The sequence below is a fragment of the Pan paniscus genome, chromosome 13, assembly GCF_029289425.2.
Source record: "Pan paniscus chromosome 13, NHGRI_mPanPan1-v2.0_pri, whole genome shotgun sequence".
NCBI lineage: Eukaryota > Metazoa > Chordata > Mammalia > Primates > Hominidae > Pan > Pan paniscus.
The window spans coordinates 99,739,708-99,767,262 of record NC_073262.2 but is presented as its reverse complement, the minus strand read 5'-3'; the positions used below and the strand labels follow the sequence as shown (position 1 = coordinate 99,767,262).

Below are 27,555 nucleotides of genomic sequence, written 5' to 3'. Positions count from 1 at the left end.
ATGTCCTTGTGAACCATTCTACTATGTTTCCTTAGAAAGAAAATAAGTCATTGAAAGCTTTGAACTATATTGCTATGGTAGGTTAGTTTTTTTTTTTTTTAACCATCCTGAAGGTTTGGAAATACTGTAAGTTGAAATTCATCATCCAGGGCATAATGATCCATCTTTGACCTCAGCTGGGCTTCAGTAAAAGCAGCAAGTGGGCAAATACCAAGCACAGACACAGAAAATGGAATGCTTTGTTATGTGTAACTATAGGGTATGTTGAGAGAAAATGCATAACCAGAAATTACTCGAATGTTTGGTGTTCACACTCTTCCACATGCATTAACCACAGAGTGAGTGACACGTCTTACTATGTCTACAAAAGGGACCTCCAGCTGCCACTGACCTGTTATATGTCTTTGACGTTGTGTATTTCAGGATTCTGAGAAACGAACCCCTCTTCATGTGGCCGCATTTCTGGGAGATGCAGAGATCATTGAACTCCTGATTTTGTCAGGTAAATAACTGCTATACTCAAAAGTCAATTGCAAATAAAAATTTAAATAACCAATTTACCAGATTGACTACTACAGTGAACCCAAGCAAAATTCCTTTGTTATGTTCATGGAAGTTTATGTGATAGGCGATTTTATCTTTACACAAAGAAAAATGCAAGAAGTTGTTCTTATTGAAAAATGACTTCTCCAGTAACATTTTTATCTTGCTTTGAAAGTCTAATTCCTGGCTGTCTAGTCAGGCCCAGCATTGTAGATGAATTCAGTACATTTGGATATATTTTGATTTTTTTATTATAAAAAAGGAAATAAAACTAGTTTAAAGTCTACATGAACATACACCTATAGACACTATGTATAGTGAGTATATATACACACTACATAAACATGCTACATAAACACTATGTATAGCATGTATACACTATATACTCTATATATACATGCTATATAAACACTATGTATAGCATGTATACACTATATATGCTATTATATATGCACACTGTATATATGCCATATATATATGCACACCCTAGATTTATATGCCAACTAAATGTGTTTGTATATTTATATATTTTTAAGTTGGGCTGCAAAACAATACTGTTATACTTATGGATACATGACTGTGACTATGTGATGAAAGCATAAAAACATGGAAGGCAAGGAACCATATTGATTTCTGGTTAGTGGTTACCTCTAAGTAGGCAGGTTAAGTAAAAAATGTCTTCAGGGAAGGCTATAAAAGAACTACTACAACTCTCTGTAAAATATTTTATGTTTAAAAAATTAGAAGGGAGTATAGCAAACATTTAAATCTGATTTGTGTTTATACTGGTCTTTGTGATGCTATTGTCTTTATTTTTCAATGTATTTTAAATATTTCATCAGATTTAAAAATGCCAGTGGTTTAATTTTTGGAAACCTGTATGCTCAGTATATCTCACCAAACAGGTTTCCAAAACCATTATATGCTTTCTCCCTTGAGTGTTTACTAGACAAATCCTGGAATGAATTGAGCATGTGCAGATGTCTCACTGTAGATTATTCACAGACAAGCTGTCTTTCTTCTTCCTCTTTTATGTTTGGGAGATTAACATCTAGAGGAAGTGCCACTGCCTACAGACTAGTCAAAAGGCCTATAGCAAGTTTTCGCCTTTGTTTGCAGTAAGGAAAGGGGAACTGTAGCATCTTAAAGTAAGCTCTGCAGAGGTAGGAGCTGAGACATGCATTCAAGCAGATGTGGTGAACACTGTGGACAAGAAACAAGAATTGTGCTGTGATGCATAAGCAACACGGCCCTTATTTTGTTGTGTTCATGTTCTTGAGGTGGGTTTCCCCAGGAAACAAGTGTTCTGTGCCTCAAAACACGTGTGCCCCACGCTCCTGATGGTCACATGGAGCTTAGGTTAGATTTCACATGGCATTTCTTGTGCTTTTGAGAATAGGCCTTTCTTCCAACAAATCTAAAGATGTCCCAGGGCCATGTTCCAAACAAATGTGTATTGTTTGGTGTTGGCACAGACTAAGGGCCAATGCACACCTGGCTGGTTGCCCTGGCAATTGCAATTTGGCCCGTGGAAAATTGTAGGCAGAATCAGTGGAGGTATAAAATAAAGAACTTTGTGGTATGACATCTATTGGTCCCCATCAGCTATACCCGCCTCTTTTTTATTTTGTATTTTATTTTATTTATTTATTTTTGAGACGGAGTCTTGCTCTGTAGCCCAGGCTGGAGTGCAGTGGCGTGATCTCAGCTCACTGCAACCTCCGCCTCTTGGGTTCAAGCGATTCTCCTGCCTCAGCCTTCCGAGTAGCTGGGACCACAGGCACGTGCCACCACGCCTGGCTAATTTTTTGTATTTTTAGTAGAGATGGGGTTTCACCATGTTAGCCAGGATAGTCTCGATCTCCTGACCTTGTGACCCACCTGCCTTGGCCTCCCAAAGTGCTGGGATTACAGGTGTGAGCCACCGTGCCCAGCCCACCCACCTCTTAAATGTTGTATTAATACACCTCTCAGAGTCTCAGAGGAATGTTTCATGAATGTACAAATTCAGAACTTTGTCTTATATGCCAACTTTGTGTTGTTGTTCTTGTTTCTACATCTGAAAGGGAAGATTTTAATTCTGCAGCATGAAGTCAACCCAGTCTCTTTTTTTTCTTGTATCTGGGGCCAGTGATTGTTTGACAAACATGGTTTCACATCACCTTCACAAGGGCATAGAATCCACCAGCCTCTCTTCAACTCTGGCTGATTTAGTAGAGCTGGGAGAAGCTGTTGCATATATTTTAATCTATTCACTTGTTTGGTCTTGGAATTTCTGAGCTCTTAATCTCTTTAGCATAATTTTGGTTCAATGTGCTATGGAAAATTTCCTCCTCCCTCTCATCAAATTAAGAAGACTTAGGGCATGGGGAGCATTGGGAAAGTTTTCTTTTTTAGCAATTTTATTTACCTGTGGAAGCTGAGGCAAACTCTTGGAATTCACTTGACTTTTATTTTCCCAAAAAGTCCTTTACTCAATTTATATATTAAATTCATAATATTGCAAGAGCATGATGATTTTATCTCTGAGCTTGTGTCTGGCAGCTGAGCCTTTAGGGAATCCAACCAAACTGTTTCCTAATTTAATAATGAATGAGGTGCTAATGATTACCATGTTGGACAAATAATTCGGCCTTGCCAGAACAGCCCATTATAGCTGTGTTCTCCATTGTTGTATTAACCTACAGAGCATGGTGTAACCCAAGCTTGCTAAATTCCTGCTGGCATTATCTCCTGTTAGCCAGGTGGATAGAACCCTGAATGCCTCTGAGCAGACAGGGAAGACAAGGTCTTGGTGAAGAATTCAGCCCTTGGAAATTTCACTTTCTTACAACTGCCAGTCCAGGGTCTGGCTTTATTTCCCTCCTGACTCTAGCTTCTGTTTGGGAACTGGCCGAATCTGGATTAAGTCAGAGAGATCAGTGAGAACCAATCAGTGGCTAAGAGTTAAGATACTGGGGTTGAGATATAGGACGCAGAGTGCACAGAAAAAGGACCACAGTAGAAATATCTTACAAAGGCTAGGTGTGGTGGCTTAAGCCTATAATCCCAACACTTTGGGAGGCTGAGGTGGGAGGATCACTTGAGGTCAGGAGTTCGAGACCAGCCTGGCCAACATGATGAAACCCATCTCTACTAAAATTACAAAAATTAGCTGAACGTGGTGGCGGGTGCCTGTAATCCCAGCTACTCAGGAGGCTGAGGCAGGAGAATCACTTGAGCCTGGGAGGCGGAGGTTGCAGTGAGCTGAGATCGCACCACTGTACTCCAGCCTGGGTGACAGAGTAAGACTCCATCTCCACTATTCACAATAGCAAAGACTTGGAACCAACCCAAATGTCCAACAATGATAGACTGGATTAAGAAAATGTGGCACATATACACCATGGGATACTATGCAGCCATAAAAAATGACGCGTTCATGTCCTTTGTAGGGACATGGATGAAATTGGAAATCATCATTCTCAGTAAACTGTTGCAAGAACAAAAAACCAAACATCGCATGTTCTGACTCATAGGTGGGAATTGAACAATGAGAACACATGGACACAGGAAGGGGAACATCACACTCTGGGGACTGTTGTGGGGTGGGGGGGGGGAGGGATAGCATTAGGAGATATATCTAATGCTAAATGACGAGTTAATGGGTGTCGCACACCAGCATGGCACATGTATACATATGTAACTAACCTGCACATTGTGCACATGTGCCCTAAAACTTAAAGTATAATAATAATAAAATAAATAAATAAATAAAAAATTAAAAAAAGACTCCATCTCAAAAAAAAAAAAAAAAGATCCTACAGAGAAAACTCTGAGGACAAGTAAGGACTATAGGGTTCTGGGTTGAAAGAAGAAAACTGGAAGTACTCTCTAATGCGGGAGTGTTTGTGAGGCATAACTACTAAGTAAAATTTATTAGAATTTATTTTTTAAATTTTAATTTAATTTACTTTTTTTTTTTTTTTTTAAGATGGGGTCTTGCTAGGTTGATCAGGCTGGTCTCGAACTTCTGGCCTCAAGTGATCCTCCCATCTTGGCCTCTTGAAGTGCTGGGATTACAGGCATGAGCCACCACATCTGGCCATAGAATTTATGCAACCCAACAAGTGGTAGTCCTGCAAAATTATTTCCAAAAATTTTCAAAATGTGCTTCTTACTCTCAATGCAAATTATTTCCAGAGCTGGGGGCACATCATTCTTTTGATTCCTTATGCATAACAAATATTCGTCTTTTGAGGATGAATTTGATATTTTTTATCTGGTGAAAGAGGGGTGATTAAACCAGGCAATGCTGATTTTGGCCTACAAATGTGGTGCAATTATAAAGTAATAAGCCATTTTCTGGTGGGTGTGTAAATTGGCCATAAAGGCAACTCCAAGGAGAGTTTGTTAAATGTTTTGAGCAATTGTCATGTTCATGGAATTATCATACCCTCTTCTATGGTAATTGTTTTGAAGCGCTCCTGTGCTGTATGATTTGGTTTGTTAAAAAAATCAATAGCAAGCTGATTTTGTTATATTATAATCATATTTTTATGACTTTTCATGTTTACTTCAACAATTAAAAGCCAAACTTTAGATAAGTTAAGCTTGGGAAGAAATTATTCTCTTTGGCTTGTGAGATTTTTCAGTCACACTCAGTCCACCCTTATCACACCACTTCCGTTTTCTTTATTCTACTTCTTTCTAGATAACATGGCTTACAGAACAGAAATATTGCCTCTGGAAAAGATGCCCAGAGTTCACTTCACCCCTGATCTCTATGAAAATAAAATTAAGAGGTAACAGGGATAAGATGAAGAACATCCTTAGTTTGTAATTACAGATCATGTCTGATGGATTGGGCCTTTGTTTCTGAATAATCAATATACCCTAGTGCTTATTTTCATGTTTAAGCTTTAACATGTCCTTGGGTAAAAAAGCATTTGCCTTTAAATCATTAGACATGCAGACTGTGTCCTTCAGTGCACAATGGTGCCTGACAGGCAGGTAAATAATGTGAAGCTTCCTTTAGAAAAAATCAGCTATAAATATTCAATTCATAGCCAAAACCATCTGACATCTCCCTCTGACATGTAAACAAGACTCTTGAAAGTGTTCAGAGGAAGAGGATGAGGAAGCTGGCAGCAAGAGATGACACTGATGAAATGCTTCTTGCGTCTCCATTCAGATAACTCTGGTTTTGTTATAATAATTTTTGTTATGGGGGAGAGGAGGTTTTCCTGGCAGCTGCCTATTCAACCTCCATGAAAAAGAGAAATGGAGGAATGGAGGACTTAAACACTGACTGAAAGAAGCCATTGCCTACATTTCTAATCACCTTGAAATTTCTCAAGGGACTCTGAAGCTACATGCGAACAATGCTGGTGTCGTTACACCCCGGGTGTGTGTCACTGTATGAGGTTCAGCATGCGTGGGATCATTTTTCTCCTTGAAAGAGTTTTAATATTGAAAGCCAAATTTGGATCTGCATAAAACTAAACATTTTCAGAATGCGGTATAATAATAATAATGATAAAAGTGTGTAAATATAAATAAGAAAAAACAACAGAAAAATGGGAGAAATATGTAAAGAATATGAACAAGTAATTCTCAGAAAATGAATTACAAATGGCTAGTAATCAAACATATTAGAAGATGTCTAACCTTATTGTTAGACCAGAAACTAAAACAAAGAGATGCTCTTTTTTTCAATCAGATTTGTATGTATGTATGTATGTATGTATGTATGTATGTATGTATGTATGTATGTATGTATTTGAGATAGTCTTGCTTTTGAGTAGCTGGGATTACAGGCGCCTGCCATCATGCCCAGCTAATTTTTGTATCTTTAGTGGAGACAGGGTTTCACCATGTTGGCCAGGTTGTCCTCGAACTCCTTACCTCAGATGTTCTGCCCACCTCGACCTCCCAAAAGTGCTGAGATTACAGGCATGAGCCACCGCGCTCGGCCTATTGATTTTTAAAGTAGCTTTATTGAAGTATAATTGATATGCAATAAGCTGCATATATTTAATGTCTACAACCTGATGAGTTTGGACATACACAAACAGCCATGAAATTATCACCACAATCAAGGTAATAGACATCTCTGTCACCTCCAAAAGTTTCCTCGTGTCCCTTTGTTCTTGTTATTTTGGGGTTTTTTGGGATGTGTGTGTGGTGAGAACACTTAACATGAGATTTACCCTCTTAACAAATGTTTAAGTGCATAATACAGTATTATTGACTCAGATTTGCAATATTTAAAATGTCTAGCTGGGCATGGTGGCTCACATCTGTAATCCCAGAACATTAGAAGGCCGAAATAGGAGGATCACTTGAGGGCAGAAGTTTGAGACCAGCGTGAGAAACATAGCAAGACCCCATCTCTACAAAAATTTTTAAAAATTAGCTGGGCATGGTGGCATGTGCTGGCAGTCCTAGCTACTCTGGAGGCTGAGGCAGGAGGATTGCTTGAGCCCAGGAGTCTGAGGCTGCAGTGAGCTATAATGCCACTACACTCCAGCCTGAGTGACAGAGTGAGACCCTGTCTCTAAAAAATTTAAACAATATATTTTAATGCCTGATAACATCAAGTGTTGATGAGGATGTGGGGAAACTAAGCAATCTTATACATTCTGACGGTGTGAACCGGCACACTTTAGAGGCTTTACAGGACCTTTTGAAACTGAAAGTGTGTATTATCTATGACACATAAAGTCCATTTTAAATTATTTATCCTAGACAAATACTTGCACCTGAGGCAGGTAGATCACCTGAGGTCAGGAGTTCAAGACCACCCTGGCCAAAATGGCAAAACCTTGTCTCTACTAAAAAATAAAAAAATTAGGTGGGCATGATGGCAGGTACCTGTAATCCCAGCTACTCGGGAGGCTGAGGCGGGAGAATCGCTTGAACTGGGGAGGCAGATGTTGCAGTGAGCCGAGATCGCACCACTGCACTCCAGCCTGGGTGACAGAGCAAGACTCCATTTCACACATACACACACACACACACACACACACACACACACAAAAGCAGCTTAGTCCCCCCTCCCCCATTATTTTCATTAAGAAACATAAAACTTCAAATGCACTAGCTTTCTTGAAAATATTTTGTTAGAAAATATTTCAAACATACAGAATACTATGGAGAATAATATAGTGAATATCCATATACCTTCCACTAAGTTTTAAGAACTCTTAATATTTTGCCATATTTGCTATATATCTATCTATCTATCTATCTATATATATATATTTTTTTTAAGGAAATAAAACATTGAAAATACAGTTGCAGCTGTATGGGTACTCTTACTTCATTCCTTTTCACATTCCTCTTTCCCTAGACGCAATCACTATCCAGAATTAGTATTTATACTCCTTAGCCATATTTTAAACTTTTATTTTATATCTATGCATCCATAAACAACATATAGAAATACAGCTGGTATTATGCCATAGGTATAATTCTGCAGCTTGATTTGTTCATTTGGTGTTATGATTTTAAAAGTACATCTGTTTATATATACAGAACTTCAGTCTGTTCCTTTCCATGACAGTGTAGAATTCCATTGTACGGGTATACCACAACGTCGTTATCCATTTTCCTCTTGATTGACATTTAGGATTCCAGTTTCTTGTTGACATAAACATGTTGCGGTGAACCTTCATGTACATGTGTGAGAGTTTCTCTAGGGTATATGATTGGGGTGGAATTGCTAGGTGGTTGGGCATGCATGTCATCAATTTTACTAGGTAATGCCACATTGTTTCCCAAAGGAGGTTGTACCAATTCACACTCTTGCCAGCTGTATGTTAAGTTTTCCTGTTGCTCCATACCCTTGCCAAATCTTGGCCTCGTCACACTTTATCATTTTTACCTATTTGATGGATGTGAAATGGTATGTTAATGCTGCTTTCATTTGCTTCTCCCTGACGAATTTTGAGAAGTACCTTTCCATATGTGTCTTGACATTTGGGTTTCTACTTGCATTCATTTTTTGAATTTACAAAAAATTTAAAGCACAAAATTTACTCTGCCAAAGACTATAATAAAAATAATTCCAGCTCTCTAGGACTGCATATGGTCTGAGTGATGTTTGTGACATGGGTGCCAAAGAAACAGCCCCAAAATAAGAAATAAATGTGCACTCGGCTTACTAGACAGAAACACAGTGTGGTCAAATCTACCACACAATGTGGTCATAAATATATTTATTTATGATGCAAGAAAAGTCCTGACGTAAAGGCGGGTAATTTTAAAAGGTTTGAATCCAGAGTGTTGGAAGATCTGAAGGGATAAATGCTGTGTTTCTAAACCAGAAAGGTAGACTTTGTGACCATCACCTGACACTGTGTTGGAACTAATATTTAGAAGAAGAAATCTAAAGTTTGGTTTTGGTAGTGGTAATTTTATTTTAAAATTAACCAATTTTGCTGTTCTTAATCACATCTGGATTTTCTTCTCCCTAGCATTCTCTAGCACTTGAGTCTCTCTTGCTCTTAAAAAGATATGTATTTCTACAGTCTCTAGGTGATGGTTCTTTGTGTTCTTAAATTTCCTATTTGACTTCTTCCTTTGTAGGGCAAAGATCATGCCTTTCACTTCCTTTGGAAATCTGAGTCGTAGATTTAGAGGTGAATGAGACATTGGAGGTGATTTGGAAATAAGAACCGCTAATGTTTTTCTAGTGCCTTGCAATTTACAAAGCACTTTCCTATTCACTTAATTCTCCTTAGCACCTGGTGAAATGGGTAGAGAAGTATTATTACTGTTGTTGTTAGCCTCGCTGTGCAGATTAGTGGCTCTTGGTCATTGGGCCAGCAGGTGCTGAAATCAGAACTCGAATCTACATCTCCTGACCATGAATCCCACTGTCCTTCCAAAACCGCATTCATTTCATGCCACAGCATTTAGCCCACAGCTTCCTGTTACTGAGGCCAGAGATGCCTATTGATTTTTGCACACCCAAACTGATTTTACTGTGGTCCTTACTGACATAAGGAGCTTGAACTCCTTCAGGCAAGCTGGTGTTAGTGGAATTAGGATTTAAATAATTTTAACCTGGATAAATTAAGCAACAATTCATCAGTGGCTCTCAACCTTGACAGCATAGTATGATAACCCTTGTACCTGACTCCATCTGAAACCAATGAAATCAAAGTGGAGGTTGGATGGGAGGCATTCCAGCTGTCTTTGTTTTAGGGATTATGTTCTTGTTGTCTGTGATTAATGCTGTTGATGGCATTTGTTCTTCTTCAGTTAAAGAAAAGAATAGTGTAAGCTCTATGATTTGTTATTTACTTTTAGCCAGTGCCTTAAACTAAACCTCTAGTTCACGTTTACGCATGGAAGTCCACTGCCTTTTTAAAAAGTTTCTATTTTCCAGCTATCAGCTGGCCTTAGCCTCTTGGAGATTAGTCAGCTCCTGCTTCCCCTTGACTCACTTTCTCAGCCCTTGTCCTGAGGCGCCACCTCTGTGTTTCCTTTTCTCTGCCTTACTTTCTACTTTCTTTGATTTGTTTCTCCACTCTCTGTCCTCATGAGCTTCCTTCCTCATCATCCTAAGGCTAGAATTGACTTCTCTTACTGCTTCTACAAAGATACACATATTTTCTCCTCCTCCCCTTTCGTAGCCCTTTTATAAAACATCCCATCTCTGACCAGAAGACTAATCAAAACCCTGAACCCCCTAAAAGGAAGCTTATATCAGATGTCTTAGCTGTTCAGACATGGACTTGGTGGGCTGGTGATCATGGAGAATGGCGAGGGTGTCATGGAAGGCGGGTGAACTCTGCTTCCTGTGAATTCATTTGCAGGGAGCTTCTGTTCCATGATGATGGCATGGCTTCATAGAGCTGAGCATGGGCACTCTTCTGAGTGTGAGCTGGTTTTGGCTCATGCTTGAGCCTATCTGCCTACCCCATAGTTTGAGAAAGTAGTGAGCAATTTATAGGCCTGATGTCCTATCTATCCAAAAGCCTCATGGAAACTGACTTCTTTTTACCAAAATATCTGGCTAGTCTCAGATTTCTAGGTAAAGCAGATTTCTTCTAGTCCCCTCAGCCTTGATCAAATCTTGTCAGCACATGACTAATACAAAGAAAAGAAGAGGTGGTGGTTATGTCAGGCAAATGGGAGCAAGATACAGCATTTGATTTAATGTCGGCAGGGCTTCCCTTGACCCCACTATGCCTCTAACTTGTGCTGTTTGATTCCAGGAGCTCGTGTAAATGCCAAGGACAACATGTGGCTGACTCCACTGCACCGGGCTGTTGCTTCCAGAAGCGAAGTGAGTGATTACCATATTTAATCTAATACCTACTGTGCCTAGAAAAAGAAAAAGTCTTGCTAGCGAATTAAGAATCCTTACTGGTAAGCAAAAGGCTTTTACCTCTAATGTAAGAGGGTTAACCAAAATGAACAGCTTTTATTTGAGTATCTCCTGCGTGCCAGACATAGTGCTGAGTGGGGCTGGGGAGTATCTGGGGTAGTTCAACATGGACAGCATGATCCTGAATTTCAATGAGTTCTCAGCCTGGGGAGGAGGCAAAGCAGAAAGCATATCATTACAATATCATCATTGACTTGCAGGAGAAAGCAACTAACTGCCTGCTTGAATAGAGGAAATCTTCCCAGAAGAGATGTCAGTTGATCTGGTCCTTAAAGGTTGAGTAAGGACTTAGCAGGCCAGGAGAAGGAGGGAGGACTGAGGCAAGGAAGTGAGTGAATGGGGGCCTCAGTGAGGTATAACTGGAACTCAGGCTAGAGTAGAAGGTAAATCTGATAGTGGAGGTTGGGCCAGATGGCAGAGGGCTTGGAATCCTCTGAGCAATGGAGAATGGTCACAGCAGGGGAGTGATATGCTCAGATCTGCGTTTCAGAGAACCTTTGTGGTGGCAGCATGTGAATGGGCTGAGGGGGAGAGGTCTCAGGGAGGAGCGCCAGTAAGAGACCAAAAGAGGCCCGAAGCAGCTGGGATGAGGGCATAAAGCTGAGTTCATGATTTGAGAGCTCATTAGAGGTAAACCTGGCAGGATTTAGTACCTAGTAGGGGTGAGGTGGGAAAGAAGCTGGTAGGTAAATGGCGATGCTGTTAACAGAAGAGGCACAGAGCAGGGGAGCAGGGGCCAGGAGGCTGGTGGGTCCTGTTTGCTAACACTGAGTTCAGCAAACATGTCGTTGGAGTGGGAGCTCCATGAGGACAGGGATCTGTACTTTGTTCCTGGATGTATCCCAAAACTGGTACATTCTAGGCATCCAAGAAATAATTTGTTGTTGAATGCTGGAAATTTGGGTGAAGATGACTGATAGATTATCTATAATTATTTATACAAGTCTAGCACTCAGGGACAGGGAGGATGATCATCAAACCATGGTAAATGCATCAGGTAGCTCAGGGGAAGTATAAAGGATGAGAAGATCAATGTGAAGGCAGGGGTGGCAGGGAACCCTGGTGAATGTCAGCCTTGAAGCCTGGTCAGAGGAGATGCCCATTATCCGGGGATACAAGAGGTTCAAACCTTGCATGCACTTGGTGCTGGATGACTGACCTCCATAGCTGAGTTTACCAAATGCAGCTTCTCCTCTGCTACTGGAGAAGGTGATGTTCTCCAGGTACACCTAGGAGCAAAAGGTCTTGCTGAGAATTAATATACAGAAGTTGCAGGTGTCTTTGGCCGTTATTGGTGTCAGCTTTTCCTCTTTGGCAACTATCTGGAAATTTTAATATATACTTGCTAGGTGACAGCTTAGTAGTCATGGTTTTTCTTGCTGCGCTTTGTGATTTTAGTAGTTTTTAAAAGGGGTTGGTTGTGTTCTCCTTCCAAATATCCCGCATGGAATGAGAGAGGTCAATAATCCTAAATTGCCTGGCTCAGACCCTGGAGAATTCAGAATCTTCTCATGGTCCCACATTTTATTTCCATTTTGTCTGGGAAAACGAGGGCAGTGAGCTGACTGAGTGGGTATTACCAGCTTCATGAGACCAACCCCTTCATAGAGGAGTATTTCCTGGCCTTTTAAGACCACTTGGTCTTTAGTAAATTTAAGTGTCTCTTTAAAAATATGTATGGATTTGTTTCCTCTTCAACAAGAACCAGGTCTTTTTAGTTGGGAAAATAATTCAATATGTACCTCCCATATGCCAGGAACCTTTTCTTTGTAGCTCATGGAGCTACAAAAAAAAACTAAGACCGATGGTCTCTGCCCTTAGGAAGTGTGCAGTCTAGTGGAAAAGAAAGACACAAAAAAGATGATTTCATTACTCTGTGACCTTTCCCAAGTGATCTCTATCTTTGTTAGCTCAACTAGCTTCAAAGACTTCAATCCTCAAAACATCCATTTTCCATCAACAACCAGTCTGCATTCTGTAAGTATCTTTAGTGTGTTTGAATCCAGTCAGCCTAATGATGGACTGACCTTCCAATCTGAGAAAGGCTTTTGTTGCTTCTCCAAGTAACCAGCTCCCTCTGTAGGTTTGCAGGGAGGAAAAAAGAATCACTAGCCAGATAGGAATTAAATGCAAACAAACCCTGAACTGTAAATAATTGGGTCACATATGAGCTCATGATGTCTTCATATTAGTATCTGTCACAGCAAGTTGGACAGTTTGTTATGAAAATTGGAGTCTCGGCTGGGCGCATTGGCTCATGCCTGTAATCCCAGCACTTTGGGAGGACAAGGTGGGTGGATCATGAGGTCAGGAGTTCGAGACCAGCCTGACCAACATGGAGAAACCCCGTCTCTGCTAAAAATACAAAATTAGCTGGGCATGGTGGCGCATGCCTGTAACCCCAGCTACTCGGGAGGCTGAGACAGGAGAATCACTTGAACCTGGGAGGCAGAGGTTGCGGTGAGCCAAGATCACGCCATTGCACTCCAGCCTAGGCAAAAAGAGTGAAACTCCATCTCAAAAAAAAAAAAAAAAAAAGAAAAGAAAAGAAAAGAAAATTGGAGTCTCTGTAACCATTGTGAGAGCTGACGGTGGAGAAGACATCTTAACTCCAAGCACATTGCTGTCCTGTGGAAGTCCTAAATTCAGATTTCCTTCTTCTTTGGAATTTAGTCTTATTGCCATTATTTTATGCCTCTCCTAACTAATAGTTGGGGAAAAGAAAGTAGATTTGAGGCGAAGAAAAGAGAAGGTTTGGACTGGTATTTTGGAATTTAACTGTTAGCACTTGTCAAGATGGATATATGGTTTCAGCTGAGAGCTGGCACAGGTCTATTCCTTAGATTGGTAAGCACTGATATTACATGGTCATGTGTTTAAAACCATTTCTTCATTGAAAAGTTTATAAACTCTATACTGTCTGTCCTCAAAGCCTATTTGCTTATAAAATATAGATAATTGATCTCTCAGGGTTCGAGGTTCAACCAGGGAAGCAGAACCACCATGAGAGATACAGAGCAAGATATTTATTATAGGAATTAGATCTTACGCAAGTGTGTAGGGCTGCTGTGGTCTGTGTAAGGCTATCACCTTGGATTCTATGAGGCCCTGAAGTCACTGTAGGTCAGCAGAGTCTACAGTGGAAAAGCTGGATGTAAAATGGGGGAGATCAAGGACAAACTGGAACTGAGGTCTGTCTAACACTGCCTCCAACATCATGGACATGGGTGACTTGCAGAAGGAGTTGTGCATGCACCTGGCCCAAGAATTGGAGAAACTGAAGGAGATGCAGCAGTATCTGAAGAAGCATCAAGCCAGGCACTGCCCCTTGCCAACGTGGTGATCCAGCCGATTAGTGTCATCGTGTGAAGCTGCAACACTACCTGGTGCCCAACAGCATACCAGTTAGGCTGTAGTTTCACTTATGCCTTCCAAAACTCATCAGATATCTCTTGTGGCCAACCCTAAAGGGAGTACTACAGGGAAAGGAATTCTGGGAAATTTAGTTCAACTCAGCCAACTTGGCACAATACAAAACTACCATAGAAATTGTTGTTCTATTTGAATTAAAAAGATCTTCTAGACAGTAAGCTCCTTGAAATGTATGCCATGCCTATTGCTTGCCGTTGTATTTCTAGCATCTTGCCTAGTTAGAAAAGAATTGTTTTTTTGAGTTATTCATTAAAGACTGGGTTTTCAATTTAAGCTATAATAATTTTCTGTGTACAACTGGTAAGATAGAACTGGTATACACCATATCAGAATGTTGATGGTAATAATCTTTTATGCATGCAGGGTGAACAGAGTTGAAGCATGTTTATGGGAATGTGTACACTAAAAGCCAACTAAGCCACTGAAACCTGCAAAATCAAGGCTGGTTTTGCAATTGCATATAACACAGATATCAGTCTAAGTCAAAATTTTGGAGCCTTGTTTTCATCCAGGCAAGATTTATGTTCAGATTTCTGTGTCTGGAAAAATAAGGTGCATTGCTAAGTTCATTTCCTGAGTATGTTAAGCAATAAAGGTGTCAGATCATAATATTGATTAAATATGAATCCATGCCTGACATTATGTCCTCCATAGACAAGAAAGTAGATCAAGACATAATCACACCCCTTGAAAATCTCCTAAAATATAACTGAGCTCTAGAGATAAGTCTTGAAGACTTATGTGATGCTGACCAGGCTGTCTTGTGTTTTCCCTTCTAGACACAATTCCACGACCCTTTCCTACCCCCAACCTGCTCCCCACATCTGGCACATCTGGGATTCCCAGGTTGGAAACAGCTTGGAGCCCAACAGCACTGTCTCCTTTTTGGCTCCCTAAGGGCTTCTCTGAACTCATTCTCCTTTTTTTTTCTGTGTACTCCCTAGGCTGTGAAGAAATGAAGAGAGGCTCTTACTAAAATATTAGAGAAACATCTTTTATAGTGCCAGCTAACATAGATAAGCAAGAATTGGGGCTGCCAGTGGGAATATTCTGAAGTGTTCATGTGAAGCCTATTTCATATTATTTCCTGTGTTCAGCTTATTCTTTCTTTTTTTGCTTTTCTTTCTTGGAAAAGAGCAACTGTAGGGGAAAGGAATGAAATGTACACAAACCCAGAAAGTCTAACGCATGTTTATGGAAGCCCACTTGGTAGAAGGCATTGTTAAGTGTGCTACAGGGGGCCTAAAGTGTGTACAAAGTGTGGCTTTTAGTTTTAGTATACAGTATTTGGGGAGATAACCAGGCATGCAGGCTGCTGTGGCCTATGTGCAGACGTGGCTGGCCCGTCCCAGGTGCCCTTTCTGCTATAACCAGTTGAGAGGAGCATCAGAGGAGAATTGCTGAACTTTTCACTTCTCCATTCTAGAGACTGTCTTTTGGTTAGAAAAGTTAAAAATGGTTGTATCGTATCTTTAGAGTGTAGGAGTGAGGACACTGTGTCCATGTAAGTGTTGTAGTTACGAGTGTTTATTAAGTACTTACTATCTGCTAGGCAGTATGCTAAGGACTTTCTGTATATTATTCTCTTTTAACCTCTGATCCACCCTTCGAGACGGATGCTATTGGCAATACTAGTTTAGGAAATGTAATCTCAGAAAGTTAGTAGGGAGCCAACGAAGTCGATGTCACAGCCAGAAAGTGGAGGAAAGTGTGACTAGAGAAGCTGCCTGCTTAACCACCATTCTGTGCTGCTTTCTTCAATTCCCATTAGCACCCTTATGGAGCCTGTTCTAGCCAATAAAGCACATCTATTTTTGGCTTCTGTGCAGACAGAAGACCCAACTGGTATACAGATCTTTCCCAGAGCTGAGCAGGATAAGCATTTTATTTTACAGTTGAAATTTTAAAAACTTATGTTCTACCCTTTCCTCTAAAAAACATGATCATTATTGTGGGCTTAATGCTAGTAGACAGGAGAATTGGAAACATTATATGGAAGAGTAGAATGTTGTTGTTTTCTTTAAATTACCTTCGTGATTATAAAAAGTTGTTCATGTGTAGAATATAGGTCATATCTGGAATAGGAAGAAAGTAAGCATTTTATAATCTATTAGAATGTAGACAAGCGGTACCCAGCTTTAGTGCATTTAAACTCTCTGGGGTGTTTGTTGAAACTTCCTGTTCTAAAACCTCACCCCTAGTGATTCTGAATGAAGCCTGTGGTTAGGCCCAGAAATTTGCCTTTTCAAAAGAAGATTCTGATACATGTCGTCTACATGCCACACTTCGAGAACTGAGATTAAACACTGGTCATACTTTAGTTTCTGCCGTTCCTAATGGTTAAAGTCAGCACTTCTTAAATAGTTCGCTTAGAATTCTTTCATATCCCAAAGTCTCCAGTGAACTGCCTTTGCACTCCTAGTTCTTAGAATAATTGTGCTGTAATAATAATTAAAATAATGGGTGAGTTTTTTTGGTGCTTGGTACTTTGGTACTTTTAGAGGAACAATCCCATTAATTGAGCAAATTGGTTGGACATCAATTTATACAATTCTTACAAAATATGAAATTGCTATGATTACAGTAATATAGCATAAGCCTGCAGGACTTAAGAGCAGCCTCAGGGATATCAGCCCAGAGTAATGTAAAATTAACACTTACAGATTATTACTTACAGACTTTGCTGATGATTACAGCAATGTATTTATTCTACCCAAATTTATTGAATATACACTATGTGCAAAGCAACTGCCAGGCTTTGTGGAGAGTACAGACAGTTGTATAACATTTTGACCCCTATCTAAAGCAACTTGTAATTTATAAAACTTGACATTGCTTATGGCTGCAGGGACTATGTGTAGTCATAAACAGTTACTTTTCCATGAGTAATTTATGACCACTGAAATGCAATGCACATTTGAGAGTAAAGAAACAAATATTAAGGATGATAGTTTCTAAGACACATGCCTCCTATTCTCATCTTTTCCATGTGCCACAGTGTATGTTTCTACTTCTTATTTCAAGGTTGAAGTGGCCTTTTGTTAAATAAAAAGAGTTGTAAAAAGTAGAAATTGACTGACTCGCAAATGGCATGTCCAGTTACCTCCCATATGACATCCCATGACAGCTCCTCCTTTCTATTATTTCTGCATCTTATATAGGACAGCCTGCTACAGGGTGTCATCCAACAAGGCCTACAGTCCTAAAACAGAACGTTAACTGGGCTGATGCCTCCATTTGGGGGAAATACCAGAATCCTCACAGGTGTTTGTTCATTAAGAAAGAAACAAAGGTCCAGGCGCGGTGGCTCACGCCTGTAACCCCAGCACTTTGGGAGGCTGAGGCAGGCGGATCACTGAGGTCAGGAGTTCAAGATCAGCCTGGCCAACATGGTGAAACCTTGTCTCTACTAAAAATACAAAAAAATTAGCTGGACGTGGTGGCGCATGCCTATAATCCCAGCTACTCAGGAGGCTGAGGCAGGAGAATCGCTTGAGCTGAGGCACAGGTTGCAGTGAGCCGGGTTGGTACCACTGCACTCCAGGCTGGGCGAAAGAGCAAGACTCTATCTCAAAAAAAAAAAAAAAAAAAAAAGAAACAAACAAAGGCTTTGAAGGAGCATGATTCACAGCATGCCTGAGCACTGGGGCTGGACTGTGAGCTTTTATCTTATCTGTTGTGAAAAGAGTAGGTGGTCAGAAACTTTTAGGGCAATTTGATAATTTCATGCCCATTAACTTTAATAATAAAATAATTACATTTATAGTTTTTATCTCATTTTTATTTCATTTTATTATTCTACTGATTACTTTTTATTGTATTTTACAAAAGTATTGGCTCAAAAGTGATGGATTTGAAATAATAACTATTTTTAGAAAACTGGTTCTTTACCACAGACAGTTTGAAAAACACTGTTAAAGAAACTTTTCTTGATGGATTAAAGACTTAAATGTAAAACTCAAAACTATAAAAACTGCAGAATAAAATCTAGGCAGTGCCATTCAGGACACAGGCATGGGCAAAGATTTCATGATGAAAACACCAAAAGCAATTGCAGCAAAAGCAAAAATTGACAAATGAGATCTAATTAAACTAAAGAGCTTCTGGACAGCAAAAGAAACTATCATCAGAGTGAACAGGCAACCTACAGAATGGGAGAATATTTTTACAGTCTATCCATCAGACAAAGGTCTAATATCCAGAGTCTACAAGGAACTTAAACAAATTTATCAAGAAATAAAAAACCCCTTTAAAAAGTGGGCAAAGTACATGAACAGGCACTTCTCAAAAGAAGACATTCATGCAGCCAACAAACATGAAAAAAAGCTCGATATCACTGATCAGTAGAGAAATGCAAATCAAAACCACAATGAGATACCATCTCACACCAGTCAGAATGGCAGTTATTAGAATGTCAAGAAACAAGAGATGCTGGTGAGGTTGCAGAGAAAAAGGAAAGCTTTTGCACTGTTGGTGGGAATAAATTAGTTCAACCATTGTGGAAGACAGTGTGGTGACTTCTTAAAGATCTAGAAGCAGAAATACCATTTGACCCAGCAGTCCAATTATAAATCATTCTATTAGAAAGATACATGCATGTTTATGTTCATTGCAGCACTATTCACAATAGCAAAGACATAGAATCAACCCACATGTCCATCAATGATAGACTGGATAAAGAAAATGTGGTACCTATACACCATGGAATACTATGCAGCCATAAAAAGGAACAATATCATGTCCTTTCCAGGGACACGAATGGAGCTGGAAGCTGTTATCCTTAGCAAACTAACTCAGAAACAGAAAACCAAACACCGCACGTCCTCACTTACAAGTGGGAGCTGAACGATGAGAACAGAGGGACATGTGAGAAGGAACGACACACACTGGGGCCTGTCAGTGGGGAGAAGGGAGGGAGAGCACCAGGAAGAATAGCTAACAGATGCTGGGCTTAATACCTAGGCAATGGGTTGATCTGTGCAGCAAACCACCATACACGCATTTACCTACATAACCTGTACATTCTGCACATGTACCCTGGAACTTAAAATAAAAGTTGATTTAAAAAAATTTAACAGAAGAAAAATAATCTTTTCTTGATTCAGGAAGTGTTCAGCTTCCCTTCCCCCACATTAGTTTCTTTTTTACCTTGTATATTTCTGCCAGAGCAAGCTCCTGGGTATTAATTTTTAGCCAATATGTGATACAGGAGAAGGCAGACTTCTTTAATTAAAAAAAATTAATTCCCTAAATAGCCATCAAATTACTCCCTTGTAAAACCAAGTTAAAGAGCTTCCAAGCTTAAAACTTTTAAAAGAGAAATGCAGTTTTTAAAAAGGTAGTTATCTGTTTTTAATCAAAGCTTTGTTTTTGCCAAAATATTATATTAAATTTCTATTATATGTATTAAGCCAGTGTAGCAGACTAAAACTTTAGGATTTAAAAATGTAAATAACTAAGGAGAATTAACTGTTGAATCTATTTATGTCAGGATGCTTGACTGAGACTACTCACTGAGTAAGCCTAGTAGAAAATGGCCTGTTAGAAAATGCAAGAGCCCATAAGTCAGCCAGGCTGACAGGTCATTGCCCTGGACTTCTGTCATCTTGCCTATAAAATAAAGCTGCCTATGAAATGAAGGGGTCAGCTCAGATGAACCTTAGGGCTTTCTCCATTTCTAATATTCCATATGTCTGTGAATTTAATTCCATAATCATTTTAAACTACTGTATTTTTTTTTTGAGGCAGGGTCTTGCTCTGTTGCCCAGGCCGGAGTGCAGTGTCATGATCACAGCTCATTGTGATCACATCAAACTCCTGAGCTCAAGTGATGCTCCCACTTCAGCCTCCTGAGTAGCTAGGATTTAGAGGTCCACAACACCACTCCCAGTTGGTGCAAAAGTAATTGCGGTTTTTGCCATTAAAAGCAATGCAATTACTTTTGCACCTGTATATATGTTTGTCGATTTTTTTTTTCTTCGTTAGAGATGGGGTTTTGTTATGTTGCCCATGCTTGGCTTCTGTGCTTTTAAGAGCTGCATGGATGACTCCATTGCATAGCCAGGGTTGAAAGTCATAGATCAAGAGGTTAGGGAGCTGACTGGGCCAATAGAAGAAAAAATGTGGGAGGCCCAATGAAGGTGAAGGAACTCAACAATGGCAAAAGAAGTGACCCATTATAACATGGAAAAGATGGAAACAACTCATAGCTTTAAGTTGAGATGGTAACAGAGATGTTACTTCCCGTCTTGACCACTTATTGATCACACGATGCTGAGGGTTAAGATGTTGGCAGAGAGAACCAAAGATTTATAAACTGATCCAAGAATGTCTGAGGTCTTTTTGTCTATGGTTATTTTACCCCGGTATGCACACTTGCACATGGGTGTTCTCATTTGGCCTAAGAGTGCCTTCTACATTGTAAGGACATCATCATATACTTAGAAGGTTTATTTGATTTTAGAGATGTGCTGGGGCTCTTGGCTTGACAAAGAAAGGTAAAGTGATTCTGTCTTTATCTTTGCCACTCTTTTGATCTTTATCAAATATTACCTGGCTTGTCTGGAGCCAGCCTGTAGGGTTGGGGAGCCTTTCTCTCCATAGTTCCAGGGTTTGGTGAAGCATCTTACACCAGTAAGTATTGATTGAACATCTGTCAGTGACCTCTGCAAACTCTGCTTTTGTTGTAGGAAGCAGTACAGGTTTTGATTAAGCACTCAGCTGATGTCAATGCAAGGGACAAGAACTGGCAGACCCCTCTTCATGTGGCAGCAGCCAACAAGGCTGTCAAATGTGCAGAAGTGATCATTCCCCTGCTGAGCAGTGTCAATGTCTCCGACCGAGGGGGGCGCACAGCCTTGCACCATGCGGCTCTGAACGGCCACGTGGAGGTAGGTATTTTTATCATTCAGAATTGGAACGCTCCCTCCAGGACTTTCAGCCACAAGTGGAAACTGATCTTCTTGCTGAGATTTTAAAGAATGTGATGAAAATATTTGTACACCAAACCTTCAGCATCTATATCATTCTCAACTTTAGAGCCACAATGAATTGAAAAAGTAGGCTGTCACTTCAATCTTTTCCTCTGACACACATGACACATGTCCTGCTCTGACATCATATTTCTACTTTGTCAGAACTCCAGATCTCTGACCTGCCTTTAGATTTCATGTTAATTTGGCTCAGATCATCTGCAGGCAGTGAGGAGGCCTCACCATTACAGAATATATGCTTGATTTCATTGTTGGTTATCTTTCAGATGGTCAATTTACTCTTGGCCAAAGGGGCAAATATCAATGCATTTGACAAGAAGGACCGGCGTGCTCTGCACTGGGCAGCATACATGGGTAAGGATTCCGTGCATGGAAAGCAAAGTACAGATAACTTTAACTAAATAAGCCATGGGTCTCTCGTTGACCATGTAGGTTTTCTCCAGTCTGACTTCTTTTCAAGCTTGGGTTGCAATTGAATGAAGATTTGGTTGATTTTACTGGCATGCATAGTGCGCTCCAGTCGGGCAGTTGCTTTGTCAGATATTTATTTATCCTACAAAGAAGAGGAGGAATGAATCATGGCTTGGGCCTCTTTGAATGTGCTTCAGTCTGGATTGGAAAGCTGCACAGATTGTGCTTATTTTAACTTGTCATGGCAGTAAAATAAGGTGTTTTAAAAAGAAAGAGCACTGGCTAGGAAAGCAAGGACACAAATTCCATTCGTCTTTTTAAATTTATAAATATTTTTGAAAGAAACAAAAAGAAAGGAAGAAAAGACAAACCTCTGGCTATTTTATAGATGGAGGGCACCAGAGGCACTGGTGATTGTCCTGATAGTCCACTGACGACAAAACTGAAGCCTGCAGCCCTCATTTCTACCCGCTTGGGAGAGTTCACATTTCTACGTTTTTCCTTTTCACTTTTGTTGGCAAATCCCACTGACAAATGAGAGATCTCACAGAGTTTATTCTAAGTGTAGACTTGTGGGAAATGAAGAACTAAGATATTTCCTTTGTGTTTCTAATTGGAGAACATCCTGCCATTAGAAAAATAGACAGGATTCTATCAGCACCAAGTTGTAAACAACCTGAATGCCCATCCACAGGAGATTGTTTTGGTAAATTCTGGAAGATCCGCACAAGGGGACACTTTGCAGTAACTACAGTGATGAGTCCATGAGTGTTTATTAACACAGAGTCTGTGATATGTTAAATGAAAGCATATTATAAAACAGTATAAATAATATAATTCTCATTTTCATTGAAAAATCTGTACAATAACAAACTTGGAAAATATTATATGCTAAAATTTTAATTGATTGTCTTTGGGGATTTATGATTGTGGATGATTTTGGTTTTCTTTTAATACCTTTTTGCCCTTCTGAATCCTTTTTAACAAGCATATGTGCCTTTTATCATCACTTTAAAAATTAACATTAATTGTAGGGAGAAAGAGTAGGTTGGGGCAGGGATGAAATAAATTATGTGGCTAAAGGTGGATCTGAGTGAATCCTTGGGCTTAAAAAAACAGAGTCTTAAACTTTTACAAGCGTTAGCACTTAAAAAAAAAAAAGTTGACATGGATTTTTGAGTTGGCTGAAGCATATGAAATGACTGCGTGGCACCTGCAGGACTGGAGCCAGTGACTGTGGGAGACAGCTGTGTAGGCCGAACACACACTAAGCTAGTGTGGATAGGACTCAAAGAATGCGAAGTTTCACGATTGCTCTCTGCTGATGTATATACAGTTAGGGCATTTGGATAAATGACTCTAAAGAAATCAAATCATTGTTTTGTGTGCTGTCAGGATACAAATAGGAATAATAGGCAAAACCAGGGCAAATAGCTTAAGATAGCAGCACTAATAATCGAAAAAAATTTTTTCTATATAAAGTCTTGGAGAGAAAAGAGTCAAATTTTAATAAAACAAGCCAATACTTTCCCCCCACCCCAACACACACACAAAGTCCTGGAGTCAGTACTTGTCTTCTACCCTTCAATTTTCAGCCATATTTAGAGCAATGATCCTGAAGCATTGAACAATCTTCAGTCCCGAAATAAAGGTCAAATATGCTTGTTTCTTTGTTTATTTATTTATTTATTTTTTGAGACAAGGTCTCGCTCTGTTGCCCAGGCAGGAGTGCAGTGGTGTGATGTCGGCTCACTGCAGCCTCTGCCTCCCAGGTTCAAGTGATTCTCATGCCTCAGCCTCCTGAGCAGCTGGGACTACAGGCATGTGCCACCGTGCCCAACTAAGTTTTGTATTTTTAGTAGAGACGGGGTTTCACCATGTTGTACAGGCTTATTCTATATATAGTGAATTATGGAACAGAGTAAAATATTGTAGAAAAAAATGCTAACAGGAGCTAAAACTAGAAGGGTTTTCTGTTTGGCCTCTAATTCATGAGGATACTTTTAAGTTGAGGCATATGTAATTGCCATTTTTGTGGGTCCAAATACAGTTGAGCAGCAGTGATTTTATATGATTAAACAATAATCTGGGGTCATTCTCATTAATTGTTTTTTTTTCTTTTATCAGTTTTTTTCCTAACTGAATTGTCATTGTTAAACTTTTCAGTGAGGAATGGCAATTGTTTTCAAAAGCATTGCTTTCATTTTAATACAACATTTTTAAAGGCTCTCTACTAATATCTTGGCAAAACCTCGCCATTATTCATTAGCGTGGTAACAAGCATCACCTAGATCTCCTTGAAGAGAAGGCTCACATATGAATCATCTTTTTTCTCCCCACAGCTTTTACATTATGCCTGACTATAGGAGGTACTCAATAAATATTTGTTGAATAGTTGCCATGAACCAGCTTTTTACAAATAACTCAGCAAAATACTGGTGGCGATGAAAGCTAATAGTTGATAATTTAGGTGAAATGAATCAGCAAATTGTCCTATAAAGGTTAACGATGTTTTCTGCTGCTTTGTTTGTAAAGGCCACTTGGATGTTGTAGCATTGCTCATTAACCATGGCGCAGAAGTGACCTGTAAGGATAAGAAGGGTTATACCCCTCTGCATGCTGCAGCCTCCAATGGACAGATTAATGTTGTCAAGCATCTCCTGAACCTGGGGGTGGAGGTGAGCTATGATGAATGCATCAATGCATGGCCAGTGTATTTGTAAGATTTCTGTTATTCTAAAGTTAAATCCTGTTTGCACTTTAATTCAAGGGCAGGGGAATTGTTTTCTAGCATCCTGTCTTTTTGAGTTTTTGTGGGCAACTGATGAAGGGCAGTGGGGGCATACACTAAGCAGAGGAAAACTGGAAACTGAATAACTTTCTATATCAACATAGATAAATATATAGACATAAAGATTCTATGTAATATATATTAACCAGTTGTTCTTAAAGACTCGCCAAGGTTCTGCATCCCACCTTCCAAATGTAGCCTTCTAAGTCATGACTTACAGCAGAAATGAATGAATAAATGGCAGAGACAAACAGCAGCAATGTCTACTCTTGAGCTGGAAAAGGCAGACTGCTGCCTTCTCCTTCTGCTGGTAGAACAGGAGCAGTGGTGAGGCTGGAACATCCTGTCCCCCAAGAAAGGAAAACCAAGTTGCATCATTATGGGAAACCATAATGATGAAACCAGGCATCCAGGGCAGGTCTCAGAAAGCAATAGGGAGCCGTGGACGAAACACACCTCCTGACGGCACCACTGCTCTGCTACTAAAATGCAACCTGGTGAGGTGTCGGACTCCAGAGCAAAACAGAGAGTGGATTCTGACCCGCCTTCCATGTTTAGACTCCACAGCCACCTCCCCTGCCATCTCCGCAGCCACTTCCTCTGCCATCCCCCACCATTTCTTGAGGTTTTCTGTGCCCCAATCCTAGAGTGTGGGACTCTTTTCATTCTCCTCTGATTTACTTCTCTTTTGGTGTTTTGAAAGCAGCTTTGCCCTTCACCTTTTATTCCTTTGTTAGCTGAAAAATACCTCTCCCCAGGATGAAACTTCTCTGTCTCCAGTTCATTTTTTGCCACATTGACTTTTTGCTGATCTTTACCATGGGGTGACAAGCATTCCCAAGATGACCACACTGGGGCAAGAGTAAGCTCTGAACAATTATATTGGCGGATGGCCATTTCCTTTCTCTAGCCACAGCCGTTATGCTTTTTGTGGAAAATGGAGTAAACTGGCTCTAATGACTTTAATCACCCTGTGTTGGACTCTTTTGCAGATTGATGAAATCAATGTCTATGGAAATACAGCGCTTCACATCGCCTGCTACAATGGACAGGATGCTGTGGTTAACGAGTTGATTGACTACGGTGCTAACGTGAACCAGCCAAACAATAATGGGTTCACCCCTTTGCATTTTGCTGCTGCCTCCACTCATGGTGCTTTGTGTCTTGAATTGTTAGTAAACAACGGGGCAGATGTTAACATTCAGGTATGACACTCTTAGTCTCTGTGTTGAATGCCTTTGCATTGAGCTTCTGTTTGAGCAAAATCAACTGCTGCAAATTATGCCATGTTTTAGTGAGTTGGAACCTCACAGCCTTGTCCTGGATTTGGAGGCTATAAGAAAAGTTGTCTGGAGGCTGAGGCAGGTGGATCACGAGGTTAGGAGTTCAAGACCAGCCTGACGAAGATGGTGAAACACCATCTCTACTAAAAATGCAAAAATTAGCCAGGCGTGGTGGCGGGTGCCTGCAATCTCAGCTACTGGGGAGGCTGAGGCAGAGAATTGCTTAAACCCGGGAGGCAGAGGTTGCAGTGAGCTGAGATTGTGCAACTGCACTCTAACCTGGGCAACAGAGCAAGACTCCGTCTCAAAAAAAAAAAAAAAAAAAAAAAGTTGTGTTATTTTTCTTCAGGAGTGGTGGTATCAGCTGAAAGGTACCAAGGCTCCAGCCGTGTGTTCTTGTTAGCTTAGTGAATGTGTCAGGACAAATACTGGATCTCTAGGATATTGACTTGCCCAGAAGCTAATACTGAGGTGAATGTTGAGCTGATAGGGCAGTGTTGCTAAGAATTCAAAGGAAGGCCTAATAATGATTGTAGGCCTGTTTCCAACTCCAGTGTGGGTTTAGAGCTTCTCAGATACCTTCTTCCTTTTCTTTCTTTTTTGTTTTTTGAGATGGAGTTTTGCTCTTGTCGCCCAGGCTGGAATGCAATGGCGTGATCTCAGCTTACTGCAACCTCTGCCTCCCGGGTTCAAGCGATTCTCCTGCCTCAGCCTCCCCAATAGCTGGGATTACAGGCATGCACCACCATGCCCAGCTAATTTTTTGTATTATTAGTAGAGATGGTGTTTCACCATGTTGGCCAGGCTGGTCTCAAACTCTTGGCCTCAAGTGATCCACCTGCCTCAGCCTCCCAAAGTGCTGGGATTACAGGTGTGAGCCACTGTGCCCAGCCAATACCTTCTTAAAGCAAACCCCAGATAGTGGCTTCAGTGATGTAGCACCGAGCTGGTCATCACAATCATTCCTTTATTCAGCAAATTTACTAAGGACTACCCAGTGCCCTCTGTTTGGGACTGAAAGAGTGCTCTAAGATGAGATTCAGTCTCTGCCTTTAAGGAACTTACAGTGTAGTAGGGAGGTAGCATGCACTCAGGTAATCATGAGCAAGAGAAGATATGATGAGAAGAGTCATAAAGCATTGCAAACTCTAAGAAGCAATTGTTGACTTGTTTTTTGCTTGGGAATAAAAAATGGAGATCGATTTTGAGGGGAGACTTGGAAGATTAATGTAGTTGAGTTGAGGAGGGATAGAGATAATTTGAGAGAGAGTGTTCCAGATAGAACAGCATGAGCAAAGAGGGGTGGGAATTCTGGATAGGAAAACCTCTAGGTAACTTGTCAGCTTGCCATGTGACAGCTAACCAAGGGGAGCTTATCACGCAGCATTCATAATTTGGGCGACATCACTTGAATGCATTTAGATTGTAGTAGAATATCCTAAGCTGTGCTAGGAGACCTTTTATTCAAGCCAGGCTTCCCTTCTTCCCAGCACACAGGGATCCTGAAGCAAGGTCCCAGTGTATTCTGTCTCTGGTTTTGAAAAATATGATTTCTAAGGTATAATTTCAAGAATATCACATCAGTCTATTTTAATAACCTCTATTCACTATTAAAATCTTATATTTTTTCACAATTTCTAATAGTGGTGAAAGATGTGACAAATTTTCAGAATAGCAATTGATTGTATCAAATAGAGTGTAATTTTATGAACATGCCAAGTG

General features: G+C 40.2%; 1 protein-coding gene across 6 annotated transcripts in view; it reads left to right on the top strand.

Annotated features, from left to right (window-relative positions):
* ANKRD44 (ankyrin repeat domain 44) overlaps positions 1-27,555 on the top strand; it is a 344,106-nt gene that overhangs the window by 157,733 nt on the left and 158,818 nt on the right. For all 6 annotated transcript variants that reach the window (XM_057301464.1, XM_034954727.3, XM_063595508.1 and 3 more), the window contains exons 3-8: positions 424-502; positions 10,752-10,822; positions 21,046-21,246; positions 21,615-21,702; positions 24,295-24,437; positions 25,543-25,755. In XM_057301464.1, coding sequence (XP_057157447.1) covers positions 424-502; positions 10,752-10,822; positions 21,046-21,246; positions 21,615-21,702; positions 24,295-24,437; positions 25,543-25,755 — 795 coding nt within the window. The remainder of the gene's footprint in view (positions 1-423; positions 503-10,751; positions 10,823-21,045; positions 21,247-21,614; positions 21,703-24,294; positions 24,438-25,542; positions 25,756-27,555) is intronic.